The 17,225-nt window shown below is 50.5% G+C and overlaps 2 protein-coding genes across 6 annotated transcripts in view; both read left to right on the forward strand.

Moving 5' to 3' along the window:
• Positions 1 to 6,248, forward strand: SSR2 (signal sequence receptor subunit 2). Of its 2 annotated transcripts, none has more exons than XM_036922489.2 (6): positions 1 to 157; positions 835 to 989; positions 1,641 to 1,739; positions 2,566 to 2,674; positions 4,505 to 4,582; positions 5,690 to 6,248. In XM_036922489.2, exons 2-6 carry the CDS (start codon positions 835 to 837, stop codon positions 5,798 to 5,800), a joined length of 552 nt encoding a protein of 183 aa, XP_036778384.1. In that variant the 5' UTR covers positions 1 to 157; the 3' UTR covers positions 5,801 to 6,248. The 2 variants fall into 2 exon arrangements, with proteins under 2 accessions (XP_036778384.1, XP_036778382.1); XM_036922487.2 differs by lacking the exon at positions 1 to 157 and adding an exon at positions 198 to 340.
• A 755-nt stretch (positions 6,249 to 7,003) lies between these two features.
• ARHGEF2 (Rho/Rac guanine nucleotide exchange factor 2) overlaps positions 7,004 to 17,225 on the forward strand; it is a 45,575-nt gene continuing 35,353 nt past the window's right edge. The window contains exons 1-2 of one of the 4 annotated variants that reach the window (XM_036922477.2): positions 7,004 to 7,157; positions 15,775 to 16,058. In XM_036922477.2, the coding sequence (XP_036778372.2) occupies positions 7,053 to 7,157; positions 15,775 to 16,058 (389 nt within the window). In that variant the 5' untranslated portion in view covers positions 7,004 to 7,052. Of the gene's footprint in view, positions 7,158 to 9,395; positions 9,624 to 15,774; positions 16,059 to 16,391; positions 17,095 to 17,225 lie in introns of those variants that run through there. The other 3 variants (XM_036922478.2, XM_036922480.2, XM_036922481.2) reach the window with 3 other exon arrangements.

The raw sequence follows: 17,225 nt of genomic DNA on the forward strand, positions 1-17,225 counted from the left end.
TACAAAGGGAAAGGTGGGGCTTGGCCAAGAACTATAACTCCCAGAAGGCATCGGGTGGAGCACCAAGGTTTCCTGCCAGAGGTTATTTCCGTTCTTTCGGGTGCTGACGCTCTCTTCCGGTCTGGTGGACCCCCGAAAAGCTTTTGGGGTGCGCACGGTGAGTCCCCAGGCTCTGAGGGGAGAGTCTCATATCCATGCATCACCCAGAGGCCAAGGATTAGCTTAGGAAGGGCAGGGAGGGGGAAAGGACGTGCAGGCGGGAGGACGTGTAATCTGGGCAAGAGAGGGGAAGCGGGCAGAGCGGACTGAGCCCTCGGAGGGACCCAGGAGGATGTCACGGGTGAGAACGAATGGGATCGTGGGGGAAGGGTGGAGAGTGGGATACGGCGTCGTGGGGGAAGACCCGCGGGCGCGCGGTGGGATCCGAGGGGAGCTGGGTGGAGGAGGAGAGGAGTAGCGGGAGGGCCGCCGCCGTGGGGGACTCTTGTGTGAGGGAAGCGAGGAGGCTGCTCCAGGTCTGAGATCGGGCACTCCTAGGAAAGCCCTCTTCTGACCACAGGGCGTCCTCTCGGAAGGCTCCACTAGTTGGGGAACATCCCGGACCCCTGACTGGAAAGGACGCTGGATATGTTGGTGCTGAGACCGATTTCCAAGGGCTGAAGGGAGAGATGTCAGGGGAGTCTCGCACAAGGGTCAGCTCTGGTGGTCGACAAGACTTCTCTGCTCTCATACCATCCAAAGATTTGATAGACTTTTCAGGGAGGATTATCAGGAAGATTTTGGTGATTTTTAAATGCTTGGGTTGACAGCTCACTCTGCTTCTTTTCTCCAAAGATGAGGTTGCTGGCATTTGTGGTGTTGGCTCTGTTTGCCGTCACTCAAGCAGAGGAAGGAGCCAGGCTTTTGGCCTCTAAATCACTGCTGAACAGATATGCGGTCGAGGGCCGAGACCTCACCTTACAGTACAACATCTACAATGTTGGCTCAAGGTAAGGAGGTCCTGGAGCTACAGGTGGGGCCCTTTTTAGGATTCTTAGATTTCCCACCTGGGAATAGGGACCAGTAGTGATTGAACTTTGGGAGACTTCCAGCAACACACATCATGGTGAATGAATATACTGCTGGACCTACTTTGGGAAAAGGAGGACATTCTTACCTAAGCTACAAGAAACCATCTTCCACTTTTTTGGGTTGTAAGAGTTTCAGAGTGGGGAAGGAGCAAGAACTGTGGTGAAACAGGGAGAGGAAGACGAGAAGGCAGAAAATGTATGATCCCTTGTTACCCCAGGGGTATAAAGTTTCAGCTTCCTTTCTTGCATTAGTCTGTAAGCATTTCGGTTGCCTTTCTTGACTTTTATTCCCCTTAATTTTCTCTTCGATATGCATCTTTCTCTTCTTCCCCTCCTTAAACACACACACATGAGAATAAATTGGGGAAGAAATGGATTTGGGTCTATACTGGAGTATTTGTGCTTCTGAGCCATAGAATCCAGTCCTTGACCTAGATTCTTCAGTGCAGCAGACCCAAGTTACTATATCTATCTTATAGTTCTGACATTTTAGGACAAGCAGTTAGATTTGTGGATTGCTTTAATTTTATACCCATTGCTTACTAGCCTTTTTTATTTCCTCCATCCTAGTGCTGCATTAGATGTGGAATTATCTGATGACTCCTTCCCTCCAGAAGACTTTGGCATTGTTTCTGGAATGCTCAATGTCAAATGGGACCGGATTGCCCCGTATCCTCTTGACAGTGGGTGGTAAAGGCTGGTGTTGGAGGGAATATTGTCAGCAAAGCAGCAGCGTCACTCCAGACGGTCTGAGTGTGCATGGCCATTCTTCTGTCAGCTCTCTGGATGAGATGAAGCAAGAGAAACTGGTCTTAGGGTAAATCTGAGGAAGGAAGTTCCTGAAGTCCATGTTATAAGCCATGAAAATGTACTATTCTGAAAAGATGTAGACGCTTTAGATGTTTGTGGCCGGGCGAGGATGTTAAAGGTGCAAAAGAAATTTGGTCGGATGTTAGTGTGCAGGACCCAGTGACCTTTCAAAGACTCTTCTTATTCAGTGAGGCTCTTGGATCTACCAGTTACCTCCTGAGGGTTCTGAACTAGATTTTTTCCCCCTTATGAATTAAACTATATTTAGATTTTCTGGTGAGGGTAAAGGTTCTCTTTGTGTAGTTCTTGTTTTTGTTTTGTATTTTCAAGAACTTCCTTCAGTTGTCATCAGTGAAAAATTTTCTGTGAGCTGAAGTGACTAATTTTTCAGCCCTAACAGGTGCTTTGAAAGTTTACTTCAAAAGCCTCGACACTGAATTCAACTTGATAAACTCAATACTGAGTACATCATAGACCCCTTTCAAACTTGGCTAGGAAGACATCAGATTATACCAGACTTTAGATTTCAAAAACAGTCTGTAATTTTTATTGCAGAGTATATCCCAGGTCTGAAATCACCACATGTATTGGCAATTCTTCTTGTGAATGGTGCACTTAGTCTATAAGTTGGAAGGTTTTTACAACTTCAGTTTCCTCTTTTTCCATTCCTTAACTCTTGGGCCAGTGCCAGCAATGTCTCCCACACTGTGGTCCTGCGCCCTCTCAAGGCTGGTTATTTCAACTTCACCTCAGCAACTATTACTTACCTGGCCCAGGAGGATGGGCCTGTTGTGGTGAGTTGCCCAAACCTGTGGCTGGATGGGGCTCAGATCTGCCTGCCTTTGAAAACCTTGCAGAAAAGTTCCAAAGCAGCCACTAAATTCTGAGGAAGATAAGAAGGACCAGAAACATAGGATATTGTCCTAAGGGAGGAAGTATGTTTCAAATTGTGAGGTCCCAGAGTAAAGCTATTGAAGTGGATGGAGAGGGAGTGGAGAGGGCACAGCCTTCACTTCCTCTTCATTCCTTCTGCTTCTCTGGAATGTGTCCTTTGTTGCCCAGTTTCCTGCCGTCCTTGCCCTTCTAATCTGTTTTCTGTGCTGCTGTCAGATGACACCCAGTCTCCACTGTTTCTGTGTATTTCCTTAGTAATCTCCTGCGTATCACATCAAGGTCAAACTTCCTCGTATGCCCTTGGGTCTCTAGGTCTCTAGCTCTTCTCTGCCTCTCCAGCTTTCTCTCCCACTCTCCACCAAGACCCTGCATCCTGGTGAGGCCAGGCTTCTCCTCCTCCTCTCACAGGGCCTGTTCTTTCCACTTGGCCTCTGTTCTGTTTGGAGTATGCTCCTCCCCGTCTCAAGCCCCACCTTGGAGCTGCATCTCCTTGTTTCTGTTTTCTGCTTATGTGACTGCTCTTTCCTCCTCATTCTTTCAATAAACATTCATTCACTGCATCCAAACTTTTATAGCTCTTACAGTCTTATGTCCCTTGAACATTTAATTATTTACTGACTTCAGTAGTTCTTTTTCTTACCCACCTCCCAGATTATTACAAACTTGAGGCCAGGGACTCTTGTCTTTGATTTCTGTTTTCTATTACTGATAGAAACTCAGTAGTAAACAGTCTTTTGATTGGCCAGTGTCAAGGTCAGCAGACATTGATTGAGCCCCTGCAGTGTGCTAGACTCTAGTGAAGACCAAGAAGATTAAGACACTGTCCCAGCCCTCAAAAAGCTTGGGTCACGAATTTATAAAGGCCTCTGACAGGACCATACAAGTGGGCTGTAGGCTACTCAGTGCACCGTAGGGAGGGGACTGACCAGAGTCACCCATAGAACTAAAAGAAATCTAAGATTCTCTAACATTCATTGCACTTTCTGAATTTATTTATAAACCACATGGAACCATATTCTTGGAATCCTAGTTATATTTTCACATCTGTTTCATTTCTGTTTTCAGAACCAACTGTAGGATTCTTTGCTTCTACCTGGTACTTGATAGGTTAAAAAACACAAAAATCAAAGGCTCAGCTGCCACTTTAGAACAAAGTTGTGTGCAGTGTGCTCCAAACACTTGGCCTCCACTTCAAGACAAAGGAGTGTGGGCCGAACTCAGCAACCCCCCTCCCCGCCCTGAGTAATGTACATTTAGGTAGGATTTTTATACTTTTCAGAATCTTCCTCATGATTTCTTTTGTGGCTCATGTCAACTTGTGAGGTGCAGAGAAGTATTTCCACTTGAGGGTTAGGGAAATGATTACAAAGGGCGTGTCATTCCATTACACACCTGGCCCTGCAGAAGAGCCAGTGGTGGTGAGCAACTCTTCCCAGAGTCTGAGGCTACGATAGAAGGGTTTGATTTTAATTTCAGCCACATACCTGGCCTGCCTTGTTTGCTAAATACTCATCATGTATTTCTTAGGCCTCCTGGCTCCTAATTTCCTCCTCTTCACAATGCATAGAATCATCAACTCAGACTAGTTCAAAAGCTTTTCCTCATTTGGAAGCCCTCTTAGGCCTTGGGGAACTAAGATTCTGCTGCTTAGAACTGGATTGGCTGGGACTGCCCTTTCTCAGAAGAGGAGGGATTGGAGACTTGCCTTAATGCTCTTTTCTTCTTTTCAGATCGGCTTTACCAGTGCACCTGGACAGGGAGGCATCCTGGCTCAGCGGGAGTTTGACAGGCGATTCTCCCCCCACTTCGTAAGCCTGGCTGTGTTCTCTCACCGTTCCCCTGGGACGAGAACGCCCTTTTGGTTCTGGAGCCTCTGGTCCCAGGATATTTCTGTAGTTGGTTCTTGTCATATCGGTTTTTTGGTGTCTGATACCATCAGACAGCCATCAAATGCCTTGACTTACTCATGATTAGAGATTTTGGGCAGTGAGCTTACAATTGCTGGAATCAAAAAGCTGCCCTTTTTCTCTACTCAGCCTCAAGTAGAGCCCTGTCTTGGAGTCCTGAGTCTATTTTGAGGTTTAAAAGAGTATTTGCCTGGATTCAAAGAGTTATAGAGCATCTGGAAGATTCAGTGGGAACTTTGCTGTGGTCCAGTCTAGGAGAGACTTTTTTGAAGATATGCCTAAAGTACTGAATGAGGAAATTCATTTATTCATCCATTCGGTGAATAATTATGAAGTTCCCACTTGTGTGCTCAATTCTGTGCTTTGCTTTGGGAGAACAGTGGTCAGTGAGACACAGTCCCTTCCATTAAAGATCTTAGCAGCTTATAGAGGACTCAGAGCAAGTCAGCGGGGGAAAGTGCTAAGAGGTCCTACACAAGGTGCCGGGGGGGGTGGCACACAGCAGGACCAGCTAACCTGGTCCTTGAGAGTCACAGAGGGCTTTCTGGAGGAGGTGAAGTTTAACCAGTCAAAGAGGAGGTAAGGAAAGACAGGCACCCTAAGAAGAGGGAGTGGCTCAGAAGTGAGAAAAAATGAAGTGTAGTCCAGGAAGCACAAGAAGTTTAGCAAGGTCGGAGGGCAGAGTGTGAGGCAGAGGAATGAGGGGGCCGGAGGGGTTAGGTCACAGGAGGCTTGACTGTCAGGGCTACATCTGGGCATCTCCTCCTCAAAGACTGTCTGGAAGGGAGAAACTTCCCTCCCTCTGGCTTGGGTCAGGTGAGCCTTTGGCTTCCCAGCTTGTGAGATAGATTGGTCTTTAGAGAGCCATTCTGTGTCAGGAATGGTCAGAGAGGAAGCTTCCCACCCAGGTTCCACTGGCCTGCCCCTTTCTCATTAGACTTCTTCCGTCCTGATCCTCTCCTGTGCCTGAATCCAGACCGCTAAGCAAGGCCTTGTTGTCTTCCACAGCTGGACTGGGCCGCCTTTGGGGTCATGACCCTTCCCTCCATCGGCATCCCCCTGCTGCTGTGGTACTCCAGCAAGAGGAAGTACGACACGCCCAAAACCAAGAAGAACTGAGCCGGGCTTCCACAGCCGCCCTTCCCGAGAAATCCAGGTGCTTTCCAGACTCCAAAGGGTGTCTCAAATGCAGTCTCTTCTCCCTTCGCCCTTGGCCACCTTCTCCTGTGTCCCGGCCTGCTCTGACCCGGCGCAGAGGACCAGGCCCAGGAGGCCGTGAGAGCCATACAAACAGGAACGCCGTCAGCAGCAGCCTTGAGCCTAGAGGGCCCTCTGGTGCGCCGCTGAGGTGCCGTGGAGTATCCTGCTGGTAACGTGAACTCCCCCAGAGGTCTGGGAGGGGGCAGTCAGAGACCGCCTGACACCCGCTCAGCCCCTGCCCTCCCCTCAGAAGAGGTTGGAAGATAAAAATGAAAGCTGTGGGACTCTTGGAGGCTATCTAGTCTCTGTTCTGGGTTAGGGAAGTGCTTACAAATGGGATTTTCTAATAAAATTAATGCCACACTCACTGGTCCCATCACCTGGGTGGGCTCATGTTGCTTTTGGAGCTCAGGCCCTGAGCACCCCAGCTCCTGAGTTCTCACCTCCGTGCCATAGGGGTTGAGGGTCCTGTTCCCACAGAGATAGTTGCCCCCTTTTGCTACCATCCGTCACTTCCCTTTCTGTTCTCACCAGTCACCACCTGTTCCCCTGAGCCTTGACTGTGCACTCCTGTCCACAGCTAGAGGACATGGGAAGCAGAAAGAGGGTCTTCAGATCAGCAGCTGTTCTCATGCCCCAGGAGACATTCTGATCTGGTTTATTTACTGACTTCCTGAAAAGCTCTGCTATGCCTGGTTCTAGCCCTTCCTCTGTTTAAGAACTGGCTTTTCTTGAGCTTGAATTTATTTTATTTATTTGTAATTTAATTTTTTTCTTAATTAAGGTATCACTGATACACAATCTTACGAAGGCTTCACATGAGCAACATTGTGATTTCAACAGCTTGAGTTTATTTCTAATGCCTCTGCTTTGCGCTCCTGCCAGGCAGAAATGCCTGGATGCCCTCGTTGTGCCCTGCGCATGGCCTATGGCAAGGCAGTGGTTTCTGCTGCTGCAGCAGTGGAAAGAAGCCACTCTGAGCGGACTCTGTCCAACCCAGGAATGCCGTGGTCCGAGAACGGCCACCCAGGCAGGAGGGAAACCCAACAAACACCCGCTTTGTTCCTGCCACCAAGTTTCCCAGTTTAAATTCTGTTGGAGTGGGGTGTGCTGCCCAACCGGGTTAACCTTTCCTTCACCCAGCAGTCAGAGCCTCTGGGCCCCAGGAAGGATGAAAAGGACATGGAGACAACGGGAAGCTGCAAATGGAGTAGCCCTCCACCAGCTCACATCCCTCTTGCAGGGGCTGCAGCTCGGATGCCCCAGGACTGGCCAGGTCAGAGGGCGAGGAGGATATATTTGCCTTCGTTCATTGTGTTCCTGGTGGAGACCTGGGACTGGCTCAGGAGAATGGGGGGAAGCACTGGGTCAGAAGTTTGTGGTTGAAAACAAGTGCAGAGAGGGAAAAGGGAGCTGGCGCGGTGAGTATCCTTGTGCTCGCTAGGGCTGTGACGTGTTAGTCTTTGGAGGGGGGAACACGTTATCTCCCTCTGCATAGTCACTGAAAACATGACAGGTTTAGAGGACAGGGTAAGCTTCCTAACCTGCAAGGTGATGGGAGATTTCTTCCTCAGTCTGAACTCTGGGAGGCACTCCTTTCCCAAAAGCTGGGGGGATCTGTATCTTGCCTTTCAGAGCTCTGCACTTTGCGTGCTGGCCCTTGTTATGAAGAAGGAGATGGGGGAACCCAGGCCTGAAAGAGATGACAGGAGAAGGATGGGGCAGGCAGTGTCACAAACACTTTGAAAAAAGGCCAAAGCCAGAACCTTCGTCTCTGGAGAGCTCGGCTTCCTTGGAGTCACGATGGAATTTGAGCCTCCCTTGAGTAGTGGAACTGGAGAATACAAGAGGCTCTAATATCTAGACAGGAAAACTTAGCTGGAATCGTTGGCTTTAGGGTTGAGCCCTCTTAACTTCCTGGGGTAATTTAATAGGAGGATGAGCAGTGGACAGCACATCTATGCTCTAATGCCAGCCACCCTAGGCAGCGGTGCCCCCGACCTCGAGATTGTCTGCAGGTCTGCAGGTCTGCAGGAGAGAGGGCAAGCACTCGTCCTATTTATATCTGTCCTGGAGATTGGCTTCCAAAACTGAGGGGCTCCTCCCCAAAAGGCAAAACAGATAGTAACCCAGCTGTCAACATGTACCAGATCCTCACCACCCTGGAGACCAGTCTGCTCTCCCTCCCACATCGTCCAGGCTTACAGCTGGCACCTGCCCACTCACACACCCAGCCCGGTGCCAGGAGGAACCATCTACCTAGATTCCACCCCCTTCACGTACTTGCGACTCTGACCGAAGAAAGTCCATGGGAATAAGAGTTTACGAGAAGCTGCAGGAATACAGCAGCTCGGTGGCAGGATGCCAGGTTACCAAGGCGTCATCCCCTGAGATCAGCTCGGCGTGCTGGAAGCAGCAATGGCCACAGCGGAGGCGGCAGCGCTGGGTCCTTGCCCCAGCTGCGCCGCTCCCTGGCCGCGCTACCTCAGGGCCATCACACCCCGTCTCAGATCCTGCGTCTGCAGCTGGATAATCACAAGATTGTTTCATTAGAGCATTTCTGAGGGCACTGCGCCAGCAAAATGAGGCAGGTGTTGCTCCTGGGTTCTTCCAAAGTGGGAACGGCCACTGCCACTCATCCTGTGGTTGGAGCCCGGCCAGGCAGGAAAGGGCACACAGTTCCCACGTCTGCAGCAGCTGCCGCCTTCCTCGCACCTACTGTAAGAGTGTTAAAGCAAGGACAGAGCATGGGCCACCTCCTTTAATACGCACTTAATACCTTAGCCAAGGGGCAGCTAGCATATTTATTAACTATTATGGGCCGGCATTTATGTTCCACTGTTTACACATACTCAGGAGGTCCAATGTCTGCCCGCACGTCCTCTGCCTCAGGGACGCAGTGAGGGTGAGTCAGAGCCCCCAGGAGCTGTTGCCAGGGAGGGGTGGGGCCCGGGTCAGAGCCTGTGCCCGTATCCACCACAAGCCGCGAGCCATGAGTGCTGAGCTGCTGGCCACCCTGCTCCCGGCCCTCAGCTGTAGCTGCCCTTGTCATCGCCCCTCCCTGTACTTTCATCACAGAAAATACAGTCTTTCCTCCTCCCCCTTCTGTAACCTGCCTCTTAAAGGGACCAACAAGCAATTTTGAAGCCCAGATTGAGAGAGGGCCAAGGACCTGCCCGACCCCAGTAGGACCTTGCTGTTGAGTAGATTTCCAGCTGGGGACCTTTCCCAGAGAGGGCCTCTTCCTTCCTCACATCTACCCTCCCCTCTCTGGATGGAGGCGGGGGTTTCCCTGGGATGTCAGGTTCTCACATACTCTCTGCAGAGTGACCCCGGCTTGGCTTCCTGAACCTGTTTCCCCAGGAGCCTGAATCCAGTGGCTGCCGTTTGTTCAGGGAATGCTGAGGACAGGGGGACCCCGGGATCCTCAGGCCCAGCAATGGCGCCCAAGGGGTTAAAGGCCTGGGCCCAGCACTGTCTAGGATGTTTGAAGTAGGGCGGGGAGCGGAAGGGCTAGGGTAGTTGAAGAGGCAGCTGGTCTGGACTGTAATGAGTCCCCCCTGTCTCCTATGCAAACTTCTGGACCATGAGCAGTTCCTTTAAAAGGACTGAAAGACACCTCCACTACGGTGCTGGACTGGATTCTTAGAGAGGCTGCCTGAAGCAGGACTTTTTGCTATATTGAAGTCACCAGCTGAGGACAGGAACAGGTCCCCCATCTTTGGTGTATCTCCCAGGCCTGGTGAGTTCCCCTCTTCCCCGGGCTCTTACCCCATGAATGGCCATTCCGCTGGAAGCAGAGCTCTTCCAGAACCCCTCAGCACTCCAGGAAGGCAGAGCAAGTCATAGCTTCCCCACCAGCCTCCTGCATTCAGCTCCCATTCTTTATTAGGGAGCACTGTGTGGTGTGTGTGTACGAATAGGGAATCACAGTCATTGCCAATAGTTAATTAACACTTACTACTTGTGTGACAAGTGATGCTAAACCCTTTATATATGTTCTTAATCCTCACAGTCTTATGGGGTTAATTGACATCACTCCAGTAAAGATGAGGTTTGGAAAATTTAAATAACTAACCCTTATCAGTTAAGAGGTGAATTATAGGACTGAGGGCCAGATTCAAGTTCAGACACCAAAGTTCATTTTGGGTTTTTTTGGTCTCTTTTTCTTAGGAGTTATGGACAGGAAGGATGGTTCTGTGATTTTAAAACCTAGAGATGATAATTTATCCAGGATCCCTTCCTCTAGTGCCTGATATTGTTCCCTTTATCCTTGGGCATTAATTGTGAGATTGAAAGGGCCACCAACTCATGCCTGAGAGCCAGAGACTTCCAGATTCCAGATTACCCTAGCCATCAGTTCAGGGGTCCTACTCTACCCACTCCCTTTAGCTGTCCCCTGAGATCTGATGGTTTACTTCCCTGGGACACAGTGGCCAAAGTCTTCTCAGGTGTCTCTCTCTGAACCTCAGACCCTCTCTGGCCCCACCCTTCTGGCACAGCACCCAGAGGGCATGCCAAGGAACTGGCAGGAGGTACAACAGGGCTGACTGACTTTGCCCCTCTCCTCCCTAGTTGCCACATGTCAGGGGCTATTCTGGATCCCAACAAGCCCCGTGTAGAACAAACATACAGGTCCAGGAGAAGGGAAGAGGTTGGGGTCCCTACGTTCAGTCTGCAAACCAGTTTTTTTAAAAAAGAGAGTGGTCACACTTGGAAGCCCAAAGCAGCAAAATTCCTGAATGATTTGTAAGCCTCAGATATCAAATAGGTGGAGGTGATTTAGGGTGGGGGTTTGATATGCGTGATTCGCTGATTTAGTAGGCGATGTTAGATTAAGGGGCTGGGGATGCCTGACTCTCTAGCTTTGAACCTCTGGAGTTAAGAGTTAAATACTAATAAAATTGATAACTCTGCCCCCCATGAGCTCCAGAGGCAGGTGGGTGCTACTCAGAAGTTAACCTGAAGCTGATTTGGGCAGAGGCTCTTGCCTGTACTTGTCCCTGTCCCACTAAGGGATGGTACCCCTGCCCTACCACACTGTATTTGTGCATAGACCCTTGTGAGTCCCCTTCTCTGTGCCCAATACCTGATAGGCGCTACAAGAATGTTTGCTGAATGAATGGATCCTGTACATAAACCCCTTGCCTTTCCTTTGATTTTTGGAATCATGATACTACATCGTGCACTTGACAGGACAGCCAGAGAAGGAGAGTGAGTTCCAGGACACCAGTGGTCAGCACATAGCAAAATCTCATGTGTCTCACATTGAGAAATAGAGCGCAACGCAGCCAAGTCAGGCGAGGTGGGGAGGTATTAAGAGGTTTGGGTGCTATGACCTGCCACAGAATGGAGTGTCTGGGGAGCAGGGGTGGGAAGAAACTGATGTCTAGGGCCTTCTCTATCTGAGGCTAAGAGAAGACCTGCTTTAGTCCTCTCTGCAGACACTGTTGGATTAATGATTTACTTTCCATGGGAGAAGCAGCAGGTGGGTTAAATTTTGAACCATCAAAGGGTTTTCTATGACTCTGTCCCCCCAGGGCTAGGAGACAAGGAAGAGAAGCCAGTAGACCATGCCATCTGGCCTCTTCCTTCCTCCCCATTCTTTATTATCTGGTTCTTTGGGTCTTCCCTATTATTGCCCCCCTTCAGGAGACTTAGGACCCCAGAGCCAGACCCAGAAAGCCCCCCAGGCTGCGGAAGGGCCCACCAGCACTGCTTGCAGTCTGCCGTGCAGGGCTGTGTGGCTGCAGTGCCCACCCCCAGTGTTTGCTGGCAGCAAACATAAGCAGAGCCCCGCCTGCCCCCATCACCTCATTCAGATTTCTGAGATAACAGGGAGTAGAAAAGACACATTTAACTTATTTGGAGCCCACGTCTAATTTCTTTTAGAAGCTGCTTCCTTTCTTTGGCTGGGAGGAGGGGGGCATGGGAGGTGGGGGTGAGTAACAATAACGCCAGATTTCTTCCAAAGCCAGCCAGCCACTCGCTGTCTTTGGGAGCTTGTCATTTAATTTCAGAAAAGAACTCGGGCTCTGTGGTGGGATGGATCTGCTTTGAAAACTGAGCTCCACCTCCTACAGCTCTGTGACCTTGAACAAGCTCCTTTACCTCTCTGTGCTGCTTTTTCTCTATGCGTGAAAGAACGTATTTCATGAAGTGACTGTGAAAATCCCACCCATGACGGAGGCACTCATTAGGCGTTAACTCTCCTCCTGTAGGCTTCAGATGCTCTTTAGGAAATGGGTTTGTTGGGGTCTTCAAAGGCCCTGCTCCCCCAAGCACCTGGCAGAATGCCTGGTTGGTATAGAGTGCACCTCAGTGTCTCACTTTGATCTCTTTGTCCTCCTGCCTGAGATTTGGAGACCCAGTTGCTCTAAATCAGAGTCTGCAAACTTTTCCTGTAAAAACCCAGATAATAAATATTTCAGGCTTTGCGAGCCATATGGTCTCTGTCGCAACTACCGATTTTGCTGTCGTAATGCAAAAAACAGCCCTAGACCATACGTAAATGGATGAGCATGGCTGTGTTCCAAAGAAACTATTTATGAACACTGAAATTTGAGTTTCATATAATTTCTTGTGTGTCACAAAGTAGTCTTCTGATTTTTTTCAACCATTTAAAAACGATAGCAGGACAGATTTGGCCCATAGGCTGTAGTTTGCCAACCCTTGCTTTAAACTACCAGAGGCCACCCTGTCCCCCACCTTCTCTTTGAAGAGGACACCTTTGTCAGGGTTCAGCAGGGCTCCAAGGGACAGAAAAGCCATGTTTTACTGGCCCTTCTTGCTCTGGTCATGGGTATTCTCCTCTGTCAGAAGTTGTTTATGATAATTAGTCCCCATCACAGTTGTGTGTCAGCGTGGGTTACTTATTCTTTCCCTCTCTCATTTAAGAGAGAACGGTGAGGTAGCCATCATGGAATGCCTATTTCTGTTTCTGTCTGGGGCCTTCCATTCCCTCCTGCTCTCCATTTCTTATGCCCTGCTGCTCTAAGTAATAAACAAGAAGAAGGATAGCATTTATTAAGGACCTAATATGTGCCAGCACAATGTTAGTTGCATTTCATACGTTGCCATTAAATCTCTCAACATCCTTACAAGGTATCGTTCCCATTCTACAGATGATCGTGAAGCTCAAAAACATTAAGCAAGCTCCCAAGGTCATGTGGCTTATGAAGGTGGCAGAGCTAACAAATCTGACAGACTTCAAAGCCACTGTCGTCTCTGAGTTTTGAATAACAAATGTCTCTCTCTGTTAAAATATGATATGCCTCCCATCTCAGCACCGAGTAGAGGGTCCACAAATCCCTGATGGCTAGTGCAGTCACTGGAAGTTACACACTCAGAGGAGGGGGCAGGAGAATCTGATGGTCTGTGTTGGTGGGGAAACCATCCAATCCAGAGGCAGGAAGATAAGTGAGATAACTTCTTAGAGCCCCTTCTTGCTTTCCTCCCCTGTCCCCATCTCAAGCAGAGTCTGATCCCAGACCCCTTTCAGAATCTCCTATCCTGCTCAGTGGAAGCAGTGATGTGACATGATGTGATCTCATTTGGGAGCTAAATAAAGCCATTGTGTGAGACCCAGCCCTGGCCGCTCCCCTGCACCATTTCCTGTACTCAGGAGGCTTGGGAGAGATGGGTGGGGGCTGGCAGAGAGCTAATGGAAAGAGCAGCAAGGAAGAAAACTTGACCATGCACCTCAGCTTGCATTTCAGAACGTGGAAGAGGGAATATCTCTGGGAGGGTATTGAGGAAGCCTTGCTAAACTTCATCTCTTTGAAGGATAGAAGCATAAGTATTGATGTTGTAGCATGGAGGGGTGGAGTTTAGAAAACAGGAAAAAATGTTCTGAGAAATGGAATGAAGACTGAGGGAGATAAGAAGCCCCATGGGTTCCATTTGCAGAGGGCAGAGACAGAGATGCTAGAAAAAGGGCAGATATTTGAGAAGATGTCAGATTGCAGCTGGTCCGAGCTGGAGTACGGAGAGTTCTCAGGATTAGAGAGGTCGTCCACCCAGCCAGGGTAGCAGGGTACCGTCTCCAGCAGGTGGCATCTCCACAATGCAGCCAAAGGAAGGGGCTTCAGTTCACTGCATTTCATTCATCTTGTCAAATCCAGCTCTGCAGCCAGAACTGGGCAGGAATAGCAGACAACAGCAGGTACCAGGGTGTAGCTCAAGTCATTTTTCCTCTTTTGTGGGGTCACTGAGTGCCAGACCCAAGATACTTACAGTGCCCCTTAGTTCCCGTCCTGTTCCCAGCCCCGGTTCCTCTTTTCCTCATGAGCACCCCCAGCTCCTACTGTTCTCTCCTTTCAGCTTCTCACAATACTTTCTGTCAATCCCCCTCTCCCCACCGCCAAGTCCCAGCCTTGGAGACCACTGGCCCTCAGGCCCTGTCCTGCTCCCTGCAGACCTGCCCATACCATTTATAGCCAGCACATCAAAGGCCCTCAGCCCATCTCTCCCTGTGGCTGACTGAGGGGTCCCCGCTATGTGGCTTCCAGACGTGATGAGTATGGGCAAACACAGGGCCTGCACCGGTTCCTGTCCTTAGAGCCCCCAGCAGGGCAGCAGAATGCCCTCTGCAGAGACCTAAGCACCCATTTCCTCCTTCCCTGAAGTACACTGGTGTGCAGTCCTCACAGGCACAAGCTCCTTCTCCGTGGTTCCGGGTGGAAGGGGCCAGTACACAGGTTGCAGTGAGAGAGGGAAAAGTAGTTCGAAGGAACAAATTTCCAACTATCTGGACTTTGGGTGTGGGGGGAAATAAGATAACTTGGGGAAGGCTTGACACCCTCCCAGAAAGCCTGGGAGGAGGAGGATTCTGACTCACTGCTTCCGGTCCTGCTGGGTACTCCCAACATCCTAGTAGCCGGGGGTGGTCCTGGAGGAGGGGAGCCTGGAAGACTCATTCTAGCAGGGGGTCTACAGAGACGGGGCCTGCGAGTGAGGTGGACACAGGTGTGCAGCGCCCGTGAGTCCCCTCCTTCCCCTCCACCGCCATGGTACTCTGGTATTCGGTACTTCTTTCTGGAATGGGTCTTATCTTTTCAGTTTAAGAATTCCTGAGGGTTCTTAACTCTGAGACACACCCAAGCAAGCCCTGATGGCAGCCAGGAGTGTTGGGCAGTGAGAACCAGACCCACTTGGGAGAGAGAGAGAAGGAATTTTGCCGCTGGAGCCCTTCTCTCGGCACCACAGGGAGAGGCCACAATGGCTCTCTTACTCCCCCGTGACGGAAGTCTTAGAGGCAAGACACCATCATACTTCCACTCACGCACCTTTTCTCCTGCCTGCATTATCTGCCTAGACTCCTTCCCTCTCTAAATTTAGCCAAATCCTATCCACTCCACCCCTTCAGGTCCATCTCCAAGACTATTTACTTCCTTCTGTTTCCCTGGTTGAGTCCTCCAACTGGCACCCATTCCTGTGACAACACAAAGCCTTTTATTGAAACTTATCCTGTGGCATTTGTCATTCTCTGGCCAGTCAGTCATTTGTGAGCTGTGCTTTTGTCCATGTGCACACACACACGTACAAGCTCACTAGACTGAGTTCCTCGAAACAGGAACAATATCTTTTTCTCTTAGCTCAGCTTGGTTTTCCACCATGAATGTGCTCAGTAAATGGAATAATACTGAGTGAATGAGTGAATAACAGTGAGCGGATGCATTGGAAAGAGCACTAGACTGGGAGTCAGAAAACCCGAGTTCTAGCCTTGGCTCTGCAGTTAATTCCTGGTGTGACCTCAAGCCAGCCGTTCTCCAGTGCTGGGCCCCAGGAAAGGGAGGGTGACTAGATGCTCTAGGCCTGGATGACTATGACACTTTTCTGGTTTCAGGGTTCCAGAGTTCTGGAACTCACCCTTCTCTGTCTTCTTGACTCAGACTGGCCTGCGCGTGCCTCCCATGAACAGAGACATTCCAGAGGTGTTCCTCACAGGTGGAGACCTGGTGCCCCAGGGATACGCTCCTCGCCGCTGCCTGTCTGTGGTGGAGACCAGATCGCAGCCGGAGGAAGAAGAGGAGGAGGGGAAAAAGACAGAGGGAGATGGCTCCCACGCTGTGCCCCTCCGAAGGTCCAGGGCTTTCCGCACCCATAACCATACCTACGACCCATTCAAAAGACATAGCTGGGGGCCAGGTAGGGAGCTCCAGGATCCACTGAGCAGGTAACCCCCAGGGGACTGCCTGTGCCCCTTTCTTTCAAGTCCTAGACCTAGAAGAAAGTGCTTGGAAAGGAATGATAGGAGTTGAAGAGACCTGGGCTTCTCATCCCTTCCATGGAGAATCAGAACCCAGGTCCACTGTGGGCTCCTGGGGGGATGGACGCCGCTTCTGGAAATGTGACTCTCCTTAGTGATCCCAGCTCCTCCTCTCTCCCTGGTCTCAGGGGCAGGAGGGGGCAGGCATAGGGTGGGGGAGTTAGAGTCAGGTGAGTAGCAGGACATTTGGGCCTGACCGCCTCCACCTCCTACTTTGGGTTTCACAGAATTACACAATGGGGGTCATATGGCCCAGTCTCATTTTACAGATGAGGAAACTGAGGCCCAGAGAACTTTGGGAGGTTTCTCGACAGAGGTGTTCCGGGGGTTAGGGCATTGAACCCTCCCCTTTCCCAGATTGCCACCTACCTGCCGGCTCCAGGCCGAGGCAGCGCCAAGATGTGTGGACAGCAGAGCACTGCCCGGAAGTGGGGGAGTAGCCACCCTTGCTCAGAGGTCTGTGTATGATTGGCAGAGGGAAGAGAGAGACCCATTTCTTCCCCATCTCCTGGAAAATCCCTGACCACTTCCCCAAACACAGAGGAAGTCAGAAAGAGGCGGCCCAGGGTCAGTGTGAGGAGTTCAGTATGAGTGGTCATTGTGAGGGCCTGCTAGCCATGAAAGGGCACTGTCCCTCTGCTTTGACGGTGGTCCCCTTCGACAGATTCCCTTAGCTCTGGTGAGTACACCAACCTTCTCTAGCTCCTGGGCAGGGCTGGCTGGGCTCAGGGAGGGGAGAGGCAACCCTGCACCTTGCCCCTGAATGGCTTGGGTGGGAACTCAGGTGAGAAGCCTTGCCCTCAGGGCTCCTGGCACCTTCCTAGGAGCTGCTGGTCGAAGGCAGAGATGCCCTGGGTACTCACTATGTGGTGCCAACTGTACCTGAGGGCTTGCCAAGTGTCACCTTTCACTATCAGGCACTAAAGACCCCTTGGTTAGAGAGGTAAGGGAATCCTGCGCCCACCATTTAGCTGAGTAGGGGCAAAGGTTGGCATCAGAAACCAGGCAAAAAGTGAGAATCCAGCTTGCCCTTTGCCTCCCCTTGGACCGGGCTTCCTTCTGGAGGGCAGTACT

The sequence above is a fragment of the Manis pentadactyla genome, chromosome 19 (genome assembly GCF_030020395.1).
Source record: "Manis pentadactyla isolate mManPen7 chromosome 19, mManPen7.hap1, whole genome shotgun sequence".
Taxonomy (NCBI): Eukaryota; Metazoa; Chordata; class Mammalia; order Pholidota; family Manidae; genus Manis; species Manis pentadactyla.